We start from the raw sequence: 14,420 nt of genomic DNA, 5'->3' as shown, positions 1-14,420 counted from the left end.
TACATGAGATGGAATTGCATGATCCATCCTTATCTGTGTGGGGGAAATTTCACCTGGTTTAGAGGGCCAAATCACCACAGTGCTGCTAGATTAGATAGATTCCTCTACTCTGTAGAATGGGAGGAGTTCTTCAAAAACATTAAGCAAATGGTTATGCCTAGAGTGACTTCAGACCACTGTCCTATTTTGTTGCAATGTGGTGACTGGGAGAAACAGAGACCCTACTGCAAGTTCGAAAATTGGTGGCTCAGGATAGATGGTTTCCGAGAACTAGTGCATAAATGGTGGAATGAATTTGAGGTGATAGGATGCCCTGACTACGTTTTGAGCCAGAAGTTAAGGTTGCTGAATGAAAAAATCAGAGAATGGAGCAAATTAGCCTGTGGCGAACTGGACACTAAGAAGAGAAACCTTTTAGCTGAGTTGGTTGATATTGATTTGGCTCAGGACACTAGGGCTCTAAATGAAGACAAAATGATGGTTAGAGCAACTGTCTTGGTTGAGCTCGAAAACCTGGCAAAAAATGAGGGAGCCAGATGGAGACAAAAATCTAGAGTTCTATGGCTAAAACAGGGTGATGACAACACAAATTTTTTCCAAAGGATGGCAACGGCACACAAGAGATATAATGCTATTGACAAACTAGTAATAAGAGGGAAGGAAATCAAAGACCCATACCAAATCAAAGTGAGCATGATTGAGTTCTACAAGAGTCTATACTCTGAATCAAAAAGCTGGAGGCCAGCTTTTGAGATTGCTAATTGTCCTAGAATCTCCCAGGAAGATCAAGAGCGGCTGCAAAGGCCATTCATTGAAGCTGAGGTATTGGGTACTATCAAACAGTGTGATGGTGACAAAGCTCCGGGTCCAGATGGCTTTATAATGCGTTTCTTCAAGGAATGCTGGGAGAGCTTGAAAGATGACCTGATGAAGACAATACTATTTTGAGAACTCCTTCAATGCTGCGTTTATAGCACTTATTCCTAAGAAGCAGGGAGCAAAAGAGTTGAAAGACTTCAGACCAATAAGTCTAATTGGTGGAGTCTACAAAATTATAGCCAAGCTCATTACTGAGAGAATGAAGACAGTTATGGGGACTCTAGTTGATGAACACCAGATGGCTTTCCTGAAAGGTAGACAGATTATGGATGCAACCCTTCTAGCAAATGAGTTGGTAGACTCGAGGGTGAAGCAGATGTTACAAGGAGTGTTATGCAAGCTTGACATTGAGAAGGATTACGACCACGTAAATTGGGCTTTCCTTCTCAAAATATTGAGAGATATGGGGTTTGGCAACAAATGGGTTAACTGGATCGGATTTTGTATTTCCACTGTGAAATTTTCACTCATAACAATGGCAGTCCGGAAGGCTTTTTCCAATCACAGAGAGGCTTGAGACAAGGTGACCCCATGTCACCTTTTTTGTTTATCTTAGCAATGGAAGGCCTGAATTTCATGATTAGGCTAGCAAGGGAGAACAGATGGATTAGAGGCTTCTGTGCTAACAGAAATATGGGCAATGCTATGGAGATATCCCATCTGCTTTATGCAGATGACTCCCTAGTCTTTTGTGAAGCCGAAGTTACACAGATAAGGCATCTGAGAGCTATCCTGACCATTTTTGAAGGCATTTCAGGGCTCCATGTTAACTGGCAGAAAAGCTGCCTCTACCCAGTCAACAAAGTGCCTAATATGCAGATCCTAGAAGAGAACCTAGGGTGTCAAGTGGCTTCCCTACCTACTAAATACCTAGGTATACCTCTCGGAGCAAAGAATAAGGAATTGGAAGTGTGGAATGTGATTCTGGAGAGAAGTGAGAAAACTAGCAAGATGGAAAAGTCAATATTTGTCTTTGGGTGGCAGACTAACACTTATAAAATCAGTCATGGATGGTCAACCTACCTATATGATGAGTCTATTCCCTCTCCCAAGCAGCATAGAGAAAAAACTTAACAAGGCGAGAAGAGTATTCCTATGGCAGGGCAACAAAGAGAAGAAGGGGTACAACCTAGTCAAATGGGATATGGTGATCCTTAACAAAGAGCAGGGTGGTCTAGGCATAGAAAAGCTAGGTGCACATAATGAAAGTTTACTGAAGAAATGGTTGTGGAGATTTTGTTGTGAAGATATGGCTCTTTGGAGGAGATTCATTTCACAAAAATATGGGCTCCTGAATAGCTGGACTACTGAGGAGGTCACTGGTACATTTGGGTGTTCTGTGTGGAAAACAATTAGAAGATTGTGACTCTCTTTCAGTAATAATCTGAAGTACACAATTGGTAATGGGGAAAAGACTAGTTTCTGGAACGAAGTGTGGATTGGGGAAGAAAATCTGAAGACTACCTTCCCAGATATGTGCATGTTGAGCTTGCAACAGATGGACAAAGTGGCACAAGTATGGAGTCCTCAAGGGTGGAACTTGATTTTTAGGAGGGCTTTTAAAGACTGGGAGATAAACAGAGTGGCTGAACTGCTGCAGGTCCTAAATGGTTTCCCAGGAGTACATGCAGGTCCTGATTTGCCAGTTTGGAAGTTGCACAACAAGGGCTGCTTTACTGTGAAATCATGCTACTGGACACTGAATTACAGTCGTCACTTGTTCTTGCACTGCAGAACAGCTGTAGATCTGTGGAACATGTTCTTCTGTATACTAGGCATAAATTGGATAATGCCCAGAACTTCCTTTGACTTGCTGAAACAGTGGGAAGGAGTGGGGAGAGGAGGGTCACAAGAAGACTAGTGGAGGAGCATTCCAGCATGTATTTGGTGGACATTATGGAGAGAAAGAAATGAAAGAGGTCATGATGGAATAGCCAGCAGCTTCCAGCATATCAAGATGAAGAGCCTTAGTCTTTTGTATTTTTGGTGTAAACAAGATATAGTGGGGGAGATACATAGTTTAGTTGATTTCATAGGACAATTGTAAAGTCTCACGTCTAGATTTTGGTCTTGATGATACCCCCTGGGATTGTAAATCACACCCCATCAGTTTTCACCTGATGGGTTTTTTGGTGTGAATATACAGTTACCATTATCAAAAAAAACTTATGGCTTATAGGTTTGAGCTTATGAGACACTTAAAAAAAGCCAATCCAAACACCCCCTAAGCTCAAGATTTAATTTACAAACAAATCCCTTTTAAGTCTACTTTTGCAAAAAAAAAAAAAAATAGGCTTCCCTGTTGCTATGCGCGACACCACATAGGAAATTTGAAAAAAGAACATTATGAGAGGATCATATTTCATAATTTGAAGTTGCAAGTGAAAATGAGAAATACAAAACATGAACTTTCATTGTTCACCTGGACCATGGGCATTCTGACCACTACTTGCAGTATTGGGATGTAAAGCCTTGGTCATTGTCAGCATCTTAAAGCATATTTTACTCACATAATCATTCTGCAATATTAGATAAATTTAAGTTAGAATGCATACAACATGTCTAGATGACTGGAAAAACGGAGGCAAGTTTACACAAGCATGAATAGAAACGTCAAATGAAGTGGAGAACAAATTGCATCATTCAAATAAATAGAAGAGAGTTTAGACTGCATACCCAACTTGTAGCAACATTATACATCTTCTCCTCAAAACTCACTGCAATTTCCCTGATATCACCTTGTACTCTGTCTTGCCCAACGACAGGAAAATGCCTCTTAATATCCTCCATTCTATAAAACCATATCAACCAAAGATCAGCTTAAAGGCTTGATAAGAACACAATCTAGATAAATGCTTCTCAACTATATTAAAAACAATTTGACATCACACCCTACTGTGAAAGACTAAAACCTGTTTTCTCTAAAGAATATCAGTAGTTATAATCCAATTAGCTCGAGCAGCTACTTGCCATTTCGACAAATCTAAAACAAAATATAACGCATGGAGAGAAAGAGTAGGTTTTCCACTTGAACTAGTTTCTTGATGATTACCTAAATTGGTAATATTTAGGGCATAAAGTACCCAAGGATGTGATCTAGTGGTCAATAAAGTGGGTTGAGAACCATTGTCCGGTTCAAATTCCAGCAGAGACAAAAAAAAACAAAGGTGAATGTGTCCTAACCTTGGTGGACAGAGTTAGGCATCCCATGAAATTAGTCTAAATGCACGAAAGCCGGCCTATACACCACAGTTATTAAAAAAAATCGCCATAAACTTTCAATTGACCGAGTAACAGTAATAGAAATCCCCCAATTTATTTGGAGAAGTGTGTTATGGAAAAATTGAAAGATGAAAAAACAGCTTCGACCTAACAAGCTATCTCATAAAACAGATAAAACACAAAAGAACCCTAAATTCCAAATCCAAAATCTTTAACAAACTGAACACAAAAGAACCCTAAATTCCAAATCCAAAATCTTTAACAAAAACACAAGAACAAGCAGCAATTTTTTTTAGAAGTTTACATTCTGTTGACAATCCTTTGACGAGTATAGAGCACAAGTCCAGTCCGCCAATCACCGGAATCCATATCTCCAGCAGCAGCTCCGGCACCTTCACCGCCTCCCTGAGCCTGAGCAGCCGTCAAATTATTCCCATCCATCTCAATTTCTGACCTAAGCAAATTCCTTTCTTCCGAATTGAAAGAAAAAGAACAAAACTATGTTACTAAATTTTGAAAGAGAATTACAGAATCAGAGATAGATTACAAGAGTTTTATATGTGTAGAATGGGTTAGGCCATAAGGGGTCGTTTGGTAGCAGCATAAGAAACAAGTTATTCATATAATTTCCTTATAACTTATACGACATTTGGTAGGTAGATAGGAAATAAGTTATTCATGTATAAAATCAATATGACATTTGATTGATAATTTAAAAATCTGCCTAACTAATACATGTATAATTTATGAGGGAATATATGTACGATGTACTAGAAAGTGGAATAACTAATACGTGTATAACTATTACATGAATAACTAATCTATGTATAACTAATCCCTACATTACTTATATGTGTATAACTCTAACCAGTTACCAAACGACCCCTTAGTACCCCTCACGACCAAGAAAAAGGGAGGAAAACTTGAGAAAAGGCATATAAAGACGAATAACATAGTAAAAATGAACACACATGTTACCTTCAACCATTTAAAAAAAAAACACATAGATTCACTCATAACTAATCCCTACATTACTTATATGTGTATAACTCTAACCAGTTACCAAACGACCCCTTAGTACCCCTCACGACCAAGAAAAAGGGAGGAAAACTTGAGAAAAGGCATATAAAGACGAATAACATAGTAAAAATGAACACACATGTTACCTTCAACCATTTAAAAAAAAAAAAAAACTAAGCAGCATTCTATGTTTCAACAAAATGTTGACATAAGTGCTTTTTACAACTCAGATACTTAAAATCCGAGCCCAAAGAATTAGAGAGGCCTTGATACCTCATAGAGGAAAAGTGATAAACATCAAAATCATGTCTATATAACAGTGTCGCATGAAGGTTAAAATGACACGTCGTCTAAGATGGCTCTCTCACCTAAGAAGGTATAGATATGTCCTAAGAAGACGTCCGAAAGCATCAATAGGTGTGACCATTATGATGATTGAAGGTAGTAAAAGAGATGAGTTAAGACTTAAAATCTATTAACAGTAATTATATCAAGGACTAAGGTTCGCTTGGCATCTGCAAATTTAGCTAAAAAAACAAACCTGCTGCACTTTAGAAGAAATTTTCTGGTATATATCATTGAGCTCCGATAAATACATTTCCTTCATAGACTTGATCTGCATTAAAAATTTTCATTAAGTCAATTTCACAAATGTCAAGACTTGCATTCCATGAGGATATGTGATAATTAGATCACTTGTACGATGCAGTAGAGAACAAACTAGAGAATCTTCATGAAAGAACCTTCCAGATAAAAAGGTTAAAAGTTTAGTAGAAGAGGAAGACTACTAGCTTGTTTGGTCAAGCTTCTAAAATATGTTTGTTTTGGGAAGTGCTTTTCAAAAAAGTACTTTTGGTGAGAAGCAGTTTGTGTTTAACTAATCAATTTTAAAATAAGTTCGTTTCGGACAGATAACAAAAATATTCCAAAAACCAAAATTCATGTGTCTATAGTGATTAACTTTTAAACTTATTTTTCGCCTCTCGCATGCTTTCAAGAGAGTGAGCACACTCTCTATGCCACCTCAACACCGAATGGTCGTCTTTATTACACTTTCAAATAGTTCAAAGGGGTAGTAGGACCTCCGAAAAAGAAAGGTGTGTCTCTGAAATTTCGGTCATAGTTCAGGGGATACTTATGTCTTTTACCTTATTAATTTATCAAAAATACTTCACTACTCAATTATGCCCGCGCTTGTGAAACTAATTTTTTTATAATATTGGAAAAAGACAGCCTTAAACAGACTGACATGAATAGTAAGAATCCTAACATGCTTGGGATTGAGGCGTAGTAGTATTGTAGTTGTACTTCTCAATTGAGAATGTATCAGTCTCGAACAAGTCACCTGTTAACATGCTCAATTTTCTATTTCCTATACAAACTGGAATACATAAAGTACCACAGAGGGGTCTTTATCAAAAAAATAAAAGTACCACAGAGGGGTATGACCAGGAATGTAGCTGAACAACTATTTTGGTAAATATCCTTTTACTACTCCATTAATCACAGCAAATATAACCAGTCAGTTTATCAAATTCCACATCACTACTCAATGCAAAAAATTTCAATTTCCAGCGAGTCGTCTTTGATATCCTCAGTTTTCAAAATCTTGAGCAAATAAAAATACCATTGCAAACTATACCTTTTGGTAAAGCTCTTCCTGCCGATCAGCTCCATTTGCATTTCCCATCTGAGTTGAAGAATCTAAAGGTGCTACAAATAAAACAACATTGAGGATAGCATAAGTGTTAAAGAAGTTGATTGCTTACATCATTCAAATTTCAGGCAAATTTTGGGACAGTGGTAGAGAAGTTACAGTTAGTTTCTTTGGGATCAAGTTAGTTTTCCCCTGTAAATAAAGGGTTCTCGTTCATTGTATTTTATTCATCAAGAGAAATAAGAAGCTTTCTCCCTTCTCTCAACCTTTCTCTACAATTTTCTTCCTTTTGTTATATTATTTTTATCACACATTATCAGCACAAGACTCTGCCATCTTGGATAAATATTATGAATCGAAGAACTTGATTTCATTATATGAAATCCATGGATGTGTCATGTGTGCAATGAATTACTTAAAATATGAATACTTTGGTTCATGCATAGCTTGATTATCTTTTATGCATGTTGATGTTTACACGATGATGATGATTATTGTCATACTAATAAAAGATTGTAGGTTGTGAAGTTATCACCACACAATTTCAGAAGAGGTAGAATAATTAAGAAGAAATATTTTGAAATTTACTCTCAAAGTAGTAAATCTAAAATTTACTCACAATGTAGTAACTGTAATAACCCAACAATTTGGGGTTGAAATTCGATTATAAACTTGGACTCTACGAGGTATGGGTAACTAGAAGATATTATTGGTTCTGAATTCTAACCCATTAATCCGAGTTGAGTTTTTGGGTTAATCTTTGACCGCAAGTTTGACTTGTGTTAAAAATTAAGAAAACATTTGGCAAAGGGTTTTTGACCATTCTAAACCCATTTTGTGTACTTTGAGGTGATTCGAAGACTCGAGACTATGTTATGATCTATTGGAAAGAGTGCTTGAGTTGTGAATTTGAGGTACATGAGACTTTAAGCTTTACGTGCTTGCTTTTCAAACCCATTTGGGTTGGGACGAACGTGTGTTTGGCAGACTCGGTGGTCTTCAAGGCCAACCACATATATTGTGTTCAAGGATACTAATTATAACTCTAAAGCACTATGTTATTCTATTTCATGCTTTATTGAGTTGAGTCATTTCAGAGTGAGCCCCTTGAGTTGAGTTGCAGGAGGTTGAGTATTGTTGATTGTGTTCCTTTTCAGCTATTTTACATACTCGTACATTTAATGTATTGACGTCATTTGGCTGCATCATGGAAATGATGCAGATACAGGTGCTAGAGATCATCAACATGCGCTCCATTGAAGATCATTCCCCTCCTGATTGTGGTGAGACCTCCTTACATTCGGAGGAATCCCTTTATCTCTTTACTTCTTGACGTTGAGTACTTTTACTTCTTTTAAGATAGCCATGGACATGTCATTAGCACCGCCTAGATAGTGATTAGAGGCTTCTTAGACATAGATGGAGTACATTGGAGATGTTTCCTTGAGTTATTTCTAAAACTATTTTATTATATAAGACTATTTTATTTGAAAAACTACTCTCTTTTGATGTTGATATTAAGAGCCCACATGAGTATCTTTTCTCTTGCTTTTATTTAAGTCTTCCGCTGATGGTTGAATGAGTGATGAGACCAAGTGGTTCTCTTGGAGACCAAAAATGGTCTTTGAATGCCGGCCACACCTAGGGTACCCTCTCGGCATGACAATCTTCCCCATACTTCTTTAGCTTACCTCTACCTCTTCTTATAACCACTATATCCAACCTAAACTGCACGTACTCTTCACTTTTGATGTCGCACCCGTGTCGGATTTTTCAAAACTAGTTCGACAGCACCCATGTACATCTATGAAGAGTCCAAGCAACATGGTATCCAACATCTCACACCTCCTCACTAGGGTGTACGCATCTCGCCTTCACATGTCCAAATCATATGTTAAACTTGACAACGAACATATGCAGTAAAAAATCATTTGATGTTGAAGTATTTTAAGTATTTTTCTGAGAATAGTTGTTGATATCATCTTTTATGAAGTTAAAACAACAAAAATGTTTTACTTTCACTAGGGAACATGGCAATCAACATTTGATTCAGTTGACCAAACATATATCAAGCAACATCAAGGCAATTTCGTTCATAATATATAAACAAATGCATAGTAAATCTTCTAAGGACAAAAGAATCAAGAAGCCAAGGTATATAAATTTATAACTTCAAAGCAGCTGAAAATGCATCTCTTTTCGTCTCTATCACTGTTTGATAAGAGCTCGACCTTGCGATCTCCTCTGAAAAAGGAAAATATAGTATTAGTACTTTAGGGTTTTTTAAGTGAATTTTTCTCAAAAGTGGTTTTCAAAAAAGTGCTTTTAGAGAAAAACTACTTTTTTGGCCTTCTGAAAAACGGTTTTTGCTATTCCCCAGAAACACTTATTTTCTCTCAGAAGCTTGATCAAACACCTCACTTTTTAAAAATTAGCACTTTTGGACTAAAATAAGCTTGGCCAAACAGACTATCAATTTATGAGTTCAAACTTTGAGAATCCTAATTTGTGTGGTAAATAAGCAGCATCTATGTCTTTACCATAGACAGTTAAAAGATCATCACACCCCAAAGCCAAACCACAACAACAAAGGTGTTTTTCAACCAAGAGGGGAAAAAATATAATTATCGGCAAGAGGGAAAAAATTATAAGAAATAAATGCATGACCACATTCATCGAATAATGATTATGGAAGGAATCTCATTCCATTTATTAAGAAAATCAAAATTTAGTGAAATACATAACAGATACAGTAAAAGAAAAATCAAAAACGATGCAAAAAAAATCATATGATGGATGTAATAATGACTTACTCCTTTTAATTGAAAAATACTGAAGGCCTCCCAATAGCTTCGTTGGAGCTAGATTCCTGCTAAAAATTATAGCTTTAGAAGAAGGGTAGAGATTTATACATTGCAAGAGATATTAACCTTAAACACAAAGAGCTCTTAGAATTTTTAAGAAGGAAAAAGAGATCTTAGAATAAAACAAAAAAGATGATTTAATATTTTTTTAAAAACGTACAAGAGACATTTACTAAACTAGAAGTTACTTTCTAACTTGATAACTAACTAAACTAAGAGATCATGTAAATAAAACATGAGAGAGAGATTTATTTTACAGATTGTGCTAGTGATAGCAATTTTTTGTTCTTTATCATCTAAATTCCTTTGGTCATTTTCGACACAATCATCAGGCAAAGCAACCGGAGGAACTACTGCACTATTGCACCTCTTCCCAATCGTCGATGCTTGCATGACTACCTTATCATCTCAGCTACTCTTATATTTCCTCTTTCATCAATCATTCCCAGTCCACGAGGAGCTCATGTACTTAGTAGGACGTCTAGTGTTTAGAAATTTTAGCATCATGCATCTTCACTAGATAGTTCAATTTTTTGTTAATATCAACCAACAATGTGTCCATCTTTTCCGAATGAGCCTCCATTTTCTCTAATCATTCCTCAACTTGTGCTAAACGCTCATCAAGTTTAGCACCAGAACTCAATCCACAAGAGATCTTAGAGAAAAACACACAAGCACCTATTAGTAACTTAAGAGGTTTATATATTGTAAGAGACTGTTAACTTTAATCATAGGAGATCTTAAAACAAAACACGAGAGATCATTAGTAACTTAAGAGATTTGTACCAGCAGAACAATCACAATTCACAAGCACAAAGTTAACAACACCTACCACTCTCCACCCCCAACTCCACTGAGATAAAAACGCACTCTTTAATTTTGGATTACTCCCTATCAAGTTTTGGTACAAGTGATTATGTGGATTCTAGAGTGTCGCTCTTATGCCTCATTTGTTTGTACTTAATGTTGGTCTGAATGGTTCAAACATTAGGTCATTAAATGCATTTGTTTACAATAAGATTTAAGTACTTATTTAATTGGAATAAGTCTTAATCATTAAGATATTGAACGTCTTAATATCATTAAGGGTATTTTTGTTTGGATAACTCTCACCCCGGCTCTATTCACAATCACCAGCCACCACCACTAACCAACTCTGCCATCACAACCACCATTACTGTCACCAACTACCATTGTTGCCAACCACTACTGTCAATCACTACCACACTTACCATCCATATCATTATAATTATAATCCACTGCCACCACCATCATTGTCACCACCGCCGCCACCATTGTCGTTAATCCCTACTACCAATCACCTCTATCAACACAACTAGCACTGCCATCAACTACTACCAACACATTATCAACCACTACACATTCTTCAACCACCCCATCAATACCGGCAACTACTAACATCAACTAATTTCACCAACACAACCAACTCTACCACCCCAATTACTAACCACTAACACCAACTATTACCCCCACCACCACTACAAACCATCCTCACCATAACTAGCAAACATAAATATTTCATTATTTTATCAAATAATAATTTTATTTTATTAAATTTATGATTTTTAATATTTAATACTTTTTATTTGAATTATATATTTACTATTTTTACAGATAAATAAATTTTGCTGATTCAGGTGTTGAAAAACAGACGATATTTAATCATTCAATGTCTAGAGCTTAAGACAACTTCTTAATCATTTGGACGTACATTCAGATTCAGACATCTTAATCTTCATGAAAACAAATGAGGCCTTATAAATCCTCAAGCTATTGACTAGTGATTAATTCATAAGAAAGAATAAGAAAATTGATAATGGGAGAGTCGAACAACAAAATGTAAATCACTGGCCTTGTGTTCTTATGCTAGCTAGTCAACTTAGCAATTGCAAAAATCCAATTTGTATCATTAACAACAAATAACTAAATGGTATAATGCTATTTCTTCTCTTCCATTTTTAATAGAGAAAAGGCTTCCAAGAAAGAAAATAAATGGGAAGGCAGAATAACAAATATAAAATTACCTCATTTTCCCCAACTCCGACATTACCTCTGTGCCCAACAAAAGAGTTTGCTCCTTTCTAACCACCACCTCCTCCACAACATCCTCCTTTGACACGTTCCCATCTTCCTCTTCCATTGCTTCTTTGTCACTATCCTCCGGTCCAGAAGTAGCCTCATAGGAAGTAGCTTCCATTGTCATCTCTTAGGTTCAAATTTTTTAAAAAGGAATTTTTTAAAAACGTGAAAAAATGACAAGGAAAAGGGGAGGATTTCAAAGTGAAAGTTCGCTTCTAATAAAACTCAAGCTCTAGATTTAATTTCTAGTTTCCTCTTTACAAACAAGTCCCTTTTAAGTCTATTTTGCCAAAAAAAAAAGAGGAGGCTCCATGTTGTTATGTAAGAAACCACATAGGAAATTTGGAAAGAGAAATAAATCGAAAAGAACATTAAAAATGAGAGGATCATTTTTCTTAATTTCACATTGCGAGTGAAAATGTGAAATACAAAACATGAACTTTCATTGTTCACCTTGGCCATGGGCATTGAGACCACTACTTGCAGTATTGGGATGTAAAGAATTGGTCAGAGGATTTTGATAGTTAGTCTCCATTTTCAGCATCTTTAGGGATATTTTCTTCAGATAATCATCCTGCAATATTAGATAAATTTAAGTTAAAATGCATACGACATGTCTAGATGAGTGGAAAAACGAATCCAAGTTTATACAAGCAGGAATAGCAACGTCAACTTAAGTGAAGAACAAATTGCCTTATTCAAATAAATAGAAAATGAGTTTAGACTGCATACCTGACTTTTAGCAGCATTATACATCTTTTCCTCAAACTTCACTGCAATTTCCATAACCTTCTGTCCTCTGTCTTGCACATGGACAGGAGCATGCCTCTTTAAGGTCTCCATTCTATACAACCATGTCAAAAGATCAGTTTAAAGGCTTGATAAGAACACAATCGAGATAAATGCTTCTCAAATATGTTAAAATAAATTTGACATCATGCCCTGCTGTGAAAGACTAAAACTTGTTTTCTCTAAAGAATATCAGTAGTTATAATCCAATTAGCTCGAGCAGCTACCCAACATTTCGACAAATCTAAAACAAAATATAAGGCACAAAGAGTAAAAGTAGGTTTTCCACTTGAACTAGTTTCTTGATTTACTACCTAAATTGGAAATATTTCATAAAGAACCCAAGGATGTAACCTCATGATCGATGAAGTGGGTTGAGAATCATTGTGAGATTTACATTCAAAAATTCAAATTCCAGCAGAGACAAAAAACACAAAGGTGATTTCTTCACTTGTGTCTTAGCTTTGATGGACAGAGTTACGTGTTATTGGTGGGCATGGAATTAGTCTTGATGCCCGAAAGCTGGTCTAGACACCATGGTTATAAAAATAAAAAAAAACTTGGGCATAAACTTTCAATTACTCCATCCAATAGCAGTAATAGAAATCCCCCAATTCGCCTATGGCCCAATGGTCAATAAATTGGGTTGAAAATAGTTCTCCGGTTCAAATTCCCTTGGAGAAAAAAAAAACATAAAGGTGATTTCTTCACCTCTGTGTCCTATGCCCGAAAGCTGGTCCGGTTATCCCAAAAAAAAAATATATGGGCATAAACTTTCAGTTACTCAACCCAGTAGCAGTAATAGAAATCCCCCAATTCTCTTTGACAAAACTGAAAGCTGAATAAAACAGGTTCTACCTAACTGGATATTCTCATAAAACTGATAAAAACACAAACGAACCCTAAATTTCAAATCCAAAATCTTCAACAAAAACATAAGAACAAACTGCAAAAGAATTTAAAAAAAAAAAATTAAAAAGTTTACATCTTGATGGCAATCCTTCGACGAGATTCCGGCAGAAAATGAGTCCGCCAATCACCGGAATCGCTATCTCCGGCAGCAGCTCCGGCGGCACCTTCACCACCTCCCTGAGTCTGAGCAGCCGTCAAATATTCCCATCCATCTCAATTTCTGACCTAATCAAATTCCTTTCTTCACAATCGAAAGAAAAAGAACAAAACTATGTTACTAAATTTTCAAAGAGAATTACAGAATCAGAGATAGATTACAAGAGTATTTATATGTGTAGACTGACCTTTTGAGTGTTATTTTGACATTCAAACGGAGGGGGAAAAAAAAGTAGGCCATGTTACCATATTATACAAATAATATATAATTATGTATATGTGTGGTATAATTATGTATCAGACAGGTATTTACATATATTGATCTTATGATCTATATGTGTTTCCTTTCTATTTTGAAAGTGGAACAGAACTAGCAGTAAATAGGCATTCAGTTAGCTTGAAAACGGACTCGCAATAAAGTAGGAGTTTTAGAAAAGCGGATTATTTTCTCGAGAATCGGTGCTCCTTTAGGAAGTCTATCGAAATAGAAAGACGACGAGGTCCTCTTCCCCGATTGTCAACTTTCATGTTGACACAATAATCTCAAATCAAAGCCTCTTTTGTCAATCCGGGGCAATACGAGTGGCATAAACTCTTTCTTAGAAACGGACGAATGAAATAGCTGCTCCCATTCCGACAAGATCATGAATTCTTTTATCTAGCCACTCAAAGATATTTCTTTTTTTGTTCATTTTACGGGAAGATTTATTTCTCGATGTTTTGAGTTTTTTGATATATTATTCACTTTAAATGGTTCACGTTGCAACATGTTGAATTTCAAAATCAAGTTATTTGAAGAAGCTTTAATGAAGTTGAGTGAG

The 14,420-nt window shown here is 36.1% G+C and overlaps 3 protein-coding genes across 3 annotated transcripts; 2 read left to right on the top strand and 1 right to left on the bottom strand.

Moving 5' to 3' along the window:
* The first annotated feature begins 1,090 nt into the window (after nt 1–1,090).
* Nucleotides 1,091–1,396, top strand: LOC129869923 (uncharacterized). Its single transcript, XM_055944490.1, has one exon. The coding sequence runs from the start codon at nt 1,091–1,093 to the stop codon at nt 1,394–1,396; it is 306 nt and encodes a 101-aa protein (XP_055800465.1).
* A 41-nt stretch (nt 1,397–1,437) lies between these two features.
* Nucleotides 1,438–2,813, top strand: LOC129869922 (uncharacterized). The gene is made up of 3 exons (XM_055944489.1): nt 1,438–1,838; nt 2,257–2,637; nt 2,702–2,813. The coding sequence occupies exons 1-3, from the start codon at nt 1,438–1,440 to the stop codon at nt 2,811–2,813; spliced, it is 894 nt and encodes a 297-aa protein (XP_055800464.1).
* A 747-nt stretch (nt 2,814–3,560) lies between these two features.
* On the bottom strand, nt 3,561–13,656 carry LOC129870072 (mediator of RNA polymerase II transcription subunit 15a-like; the record flags this gene model as incomplete). Its single annotated transcript, XM_055944653.1, has 9 exons — nt 3,561–3,670; nt 4,406–4,571; nt 5,663–5,737; nt 6,764–6,834; nt 9,592–9,650; nt 11,688–11,868; nt 12,196–12,316; nt 12,475–12,586; nt 13,517–13,656. Coding segments are annotated over 8 exons (807 nt in total), but the record flags the coding sequence as incomplete, so codon positions are not given.
* Nucleotides 13,657–14,420: the final 764 nt, after the last annotated feature.

The sequence above is a fragment of the Solanum dulcamara genome, chromosome 10 (assembly GCF_947179165.1).
Source record: "Solanum dulcamara chromosome 10, daSolDulc1.2, whole genome shotgun sequence".
Lineage (NCBI taxonomy): Eukaryota > Viridiplantae > Streptophyta > Magnoliopsida > Solanales > Solanaceae > Solanum > Solanum dulcamara.
Note: the sequence above shows the minus strand (reverse complement) of the source record. Positions and strands in the feature narration are given on the sequence as shown.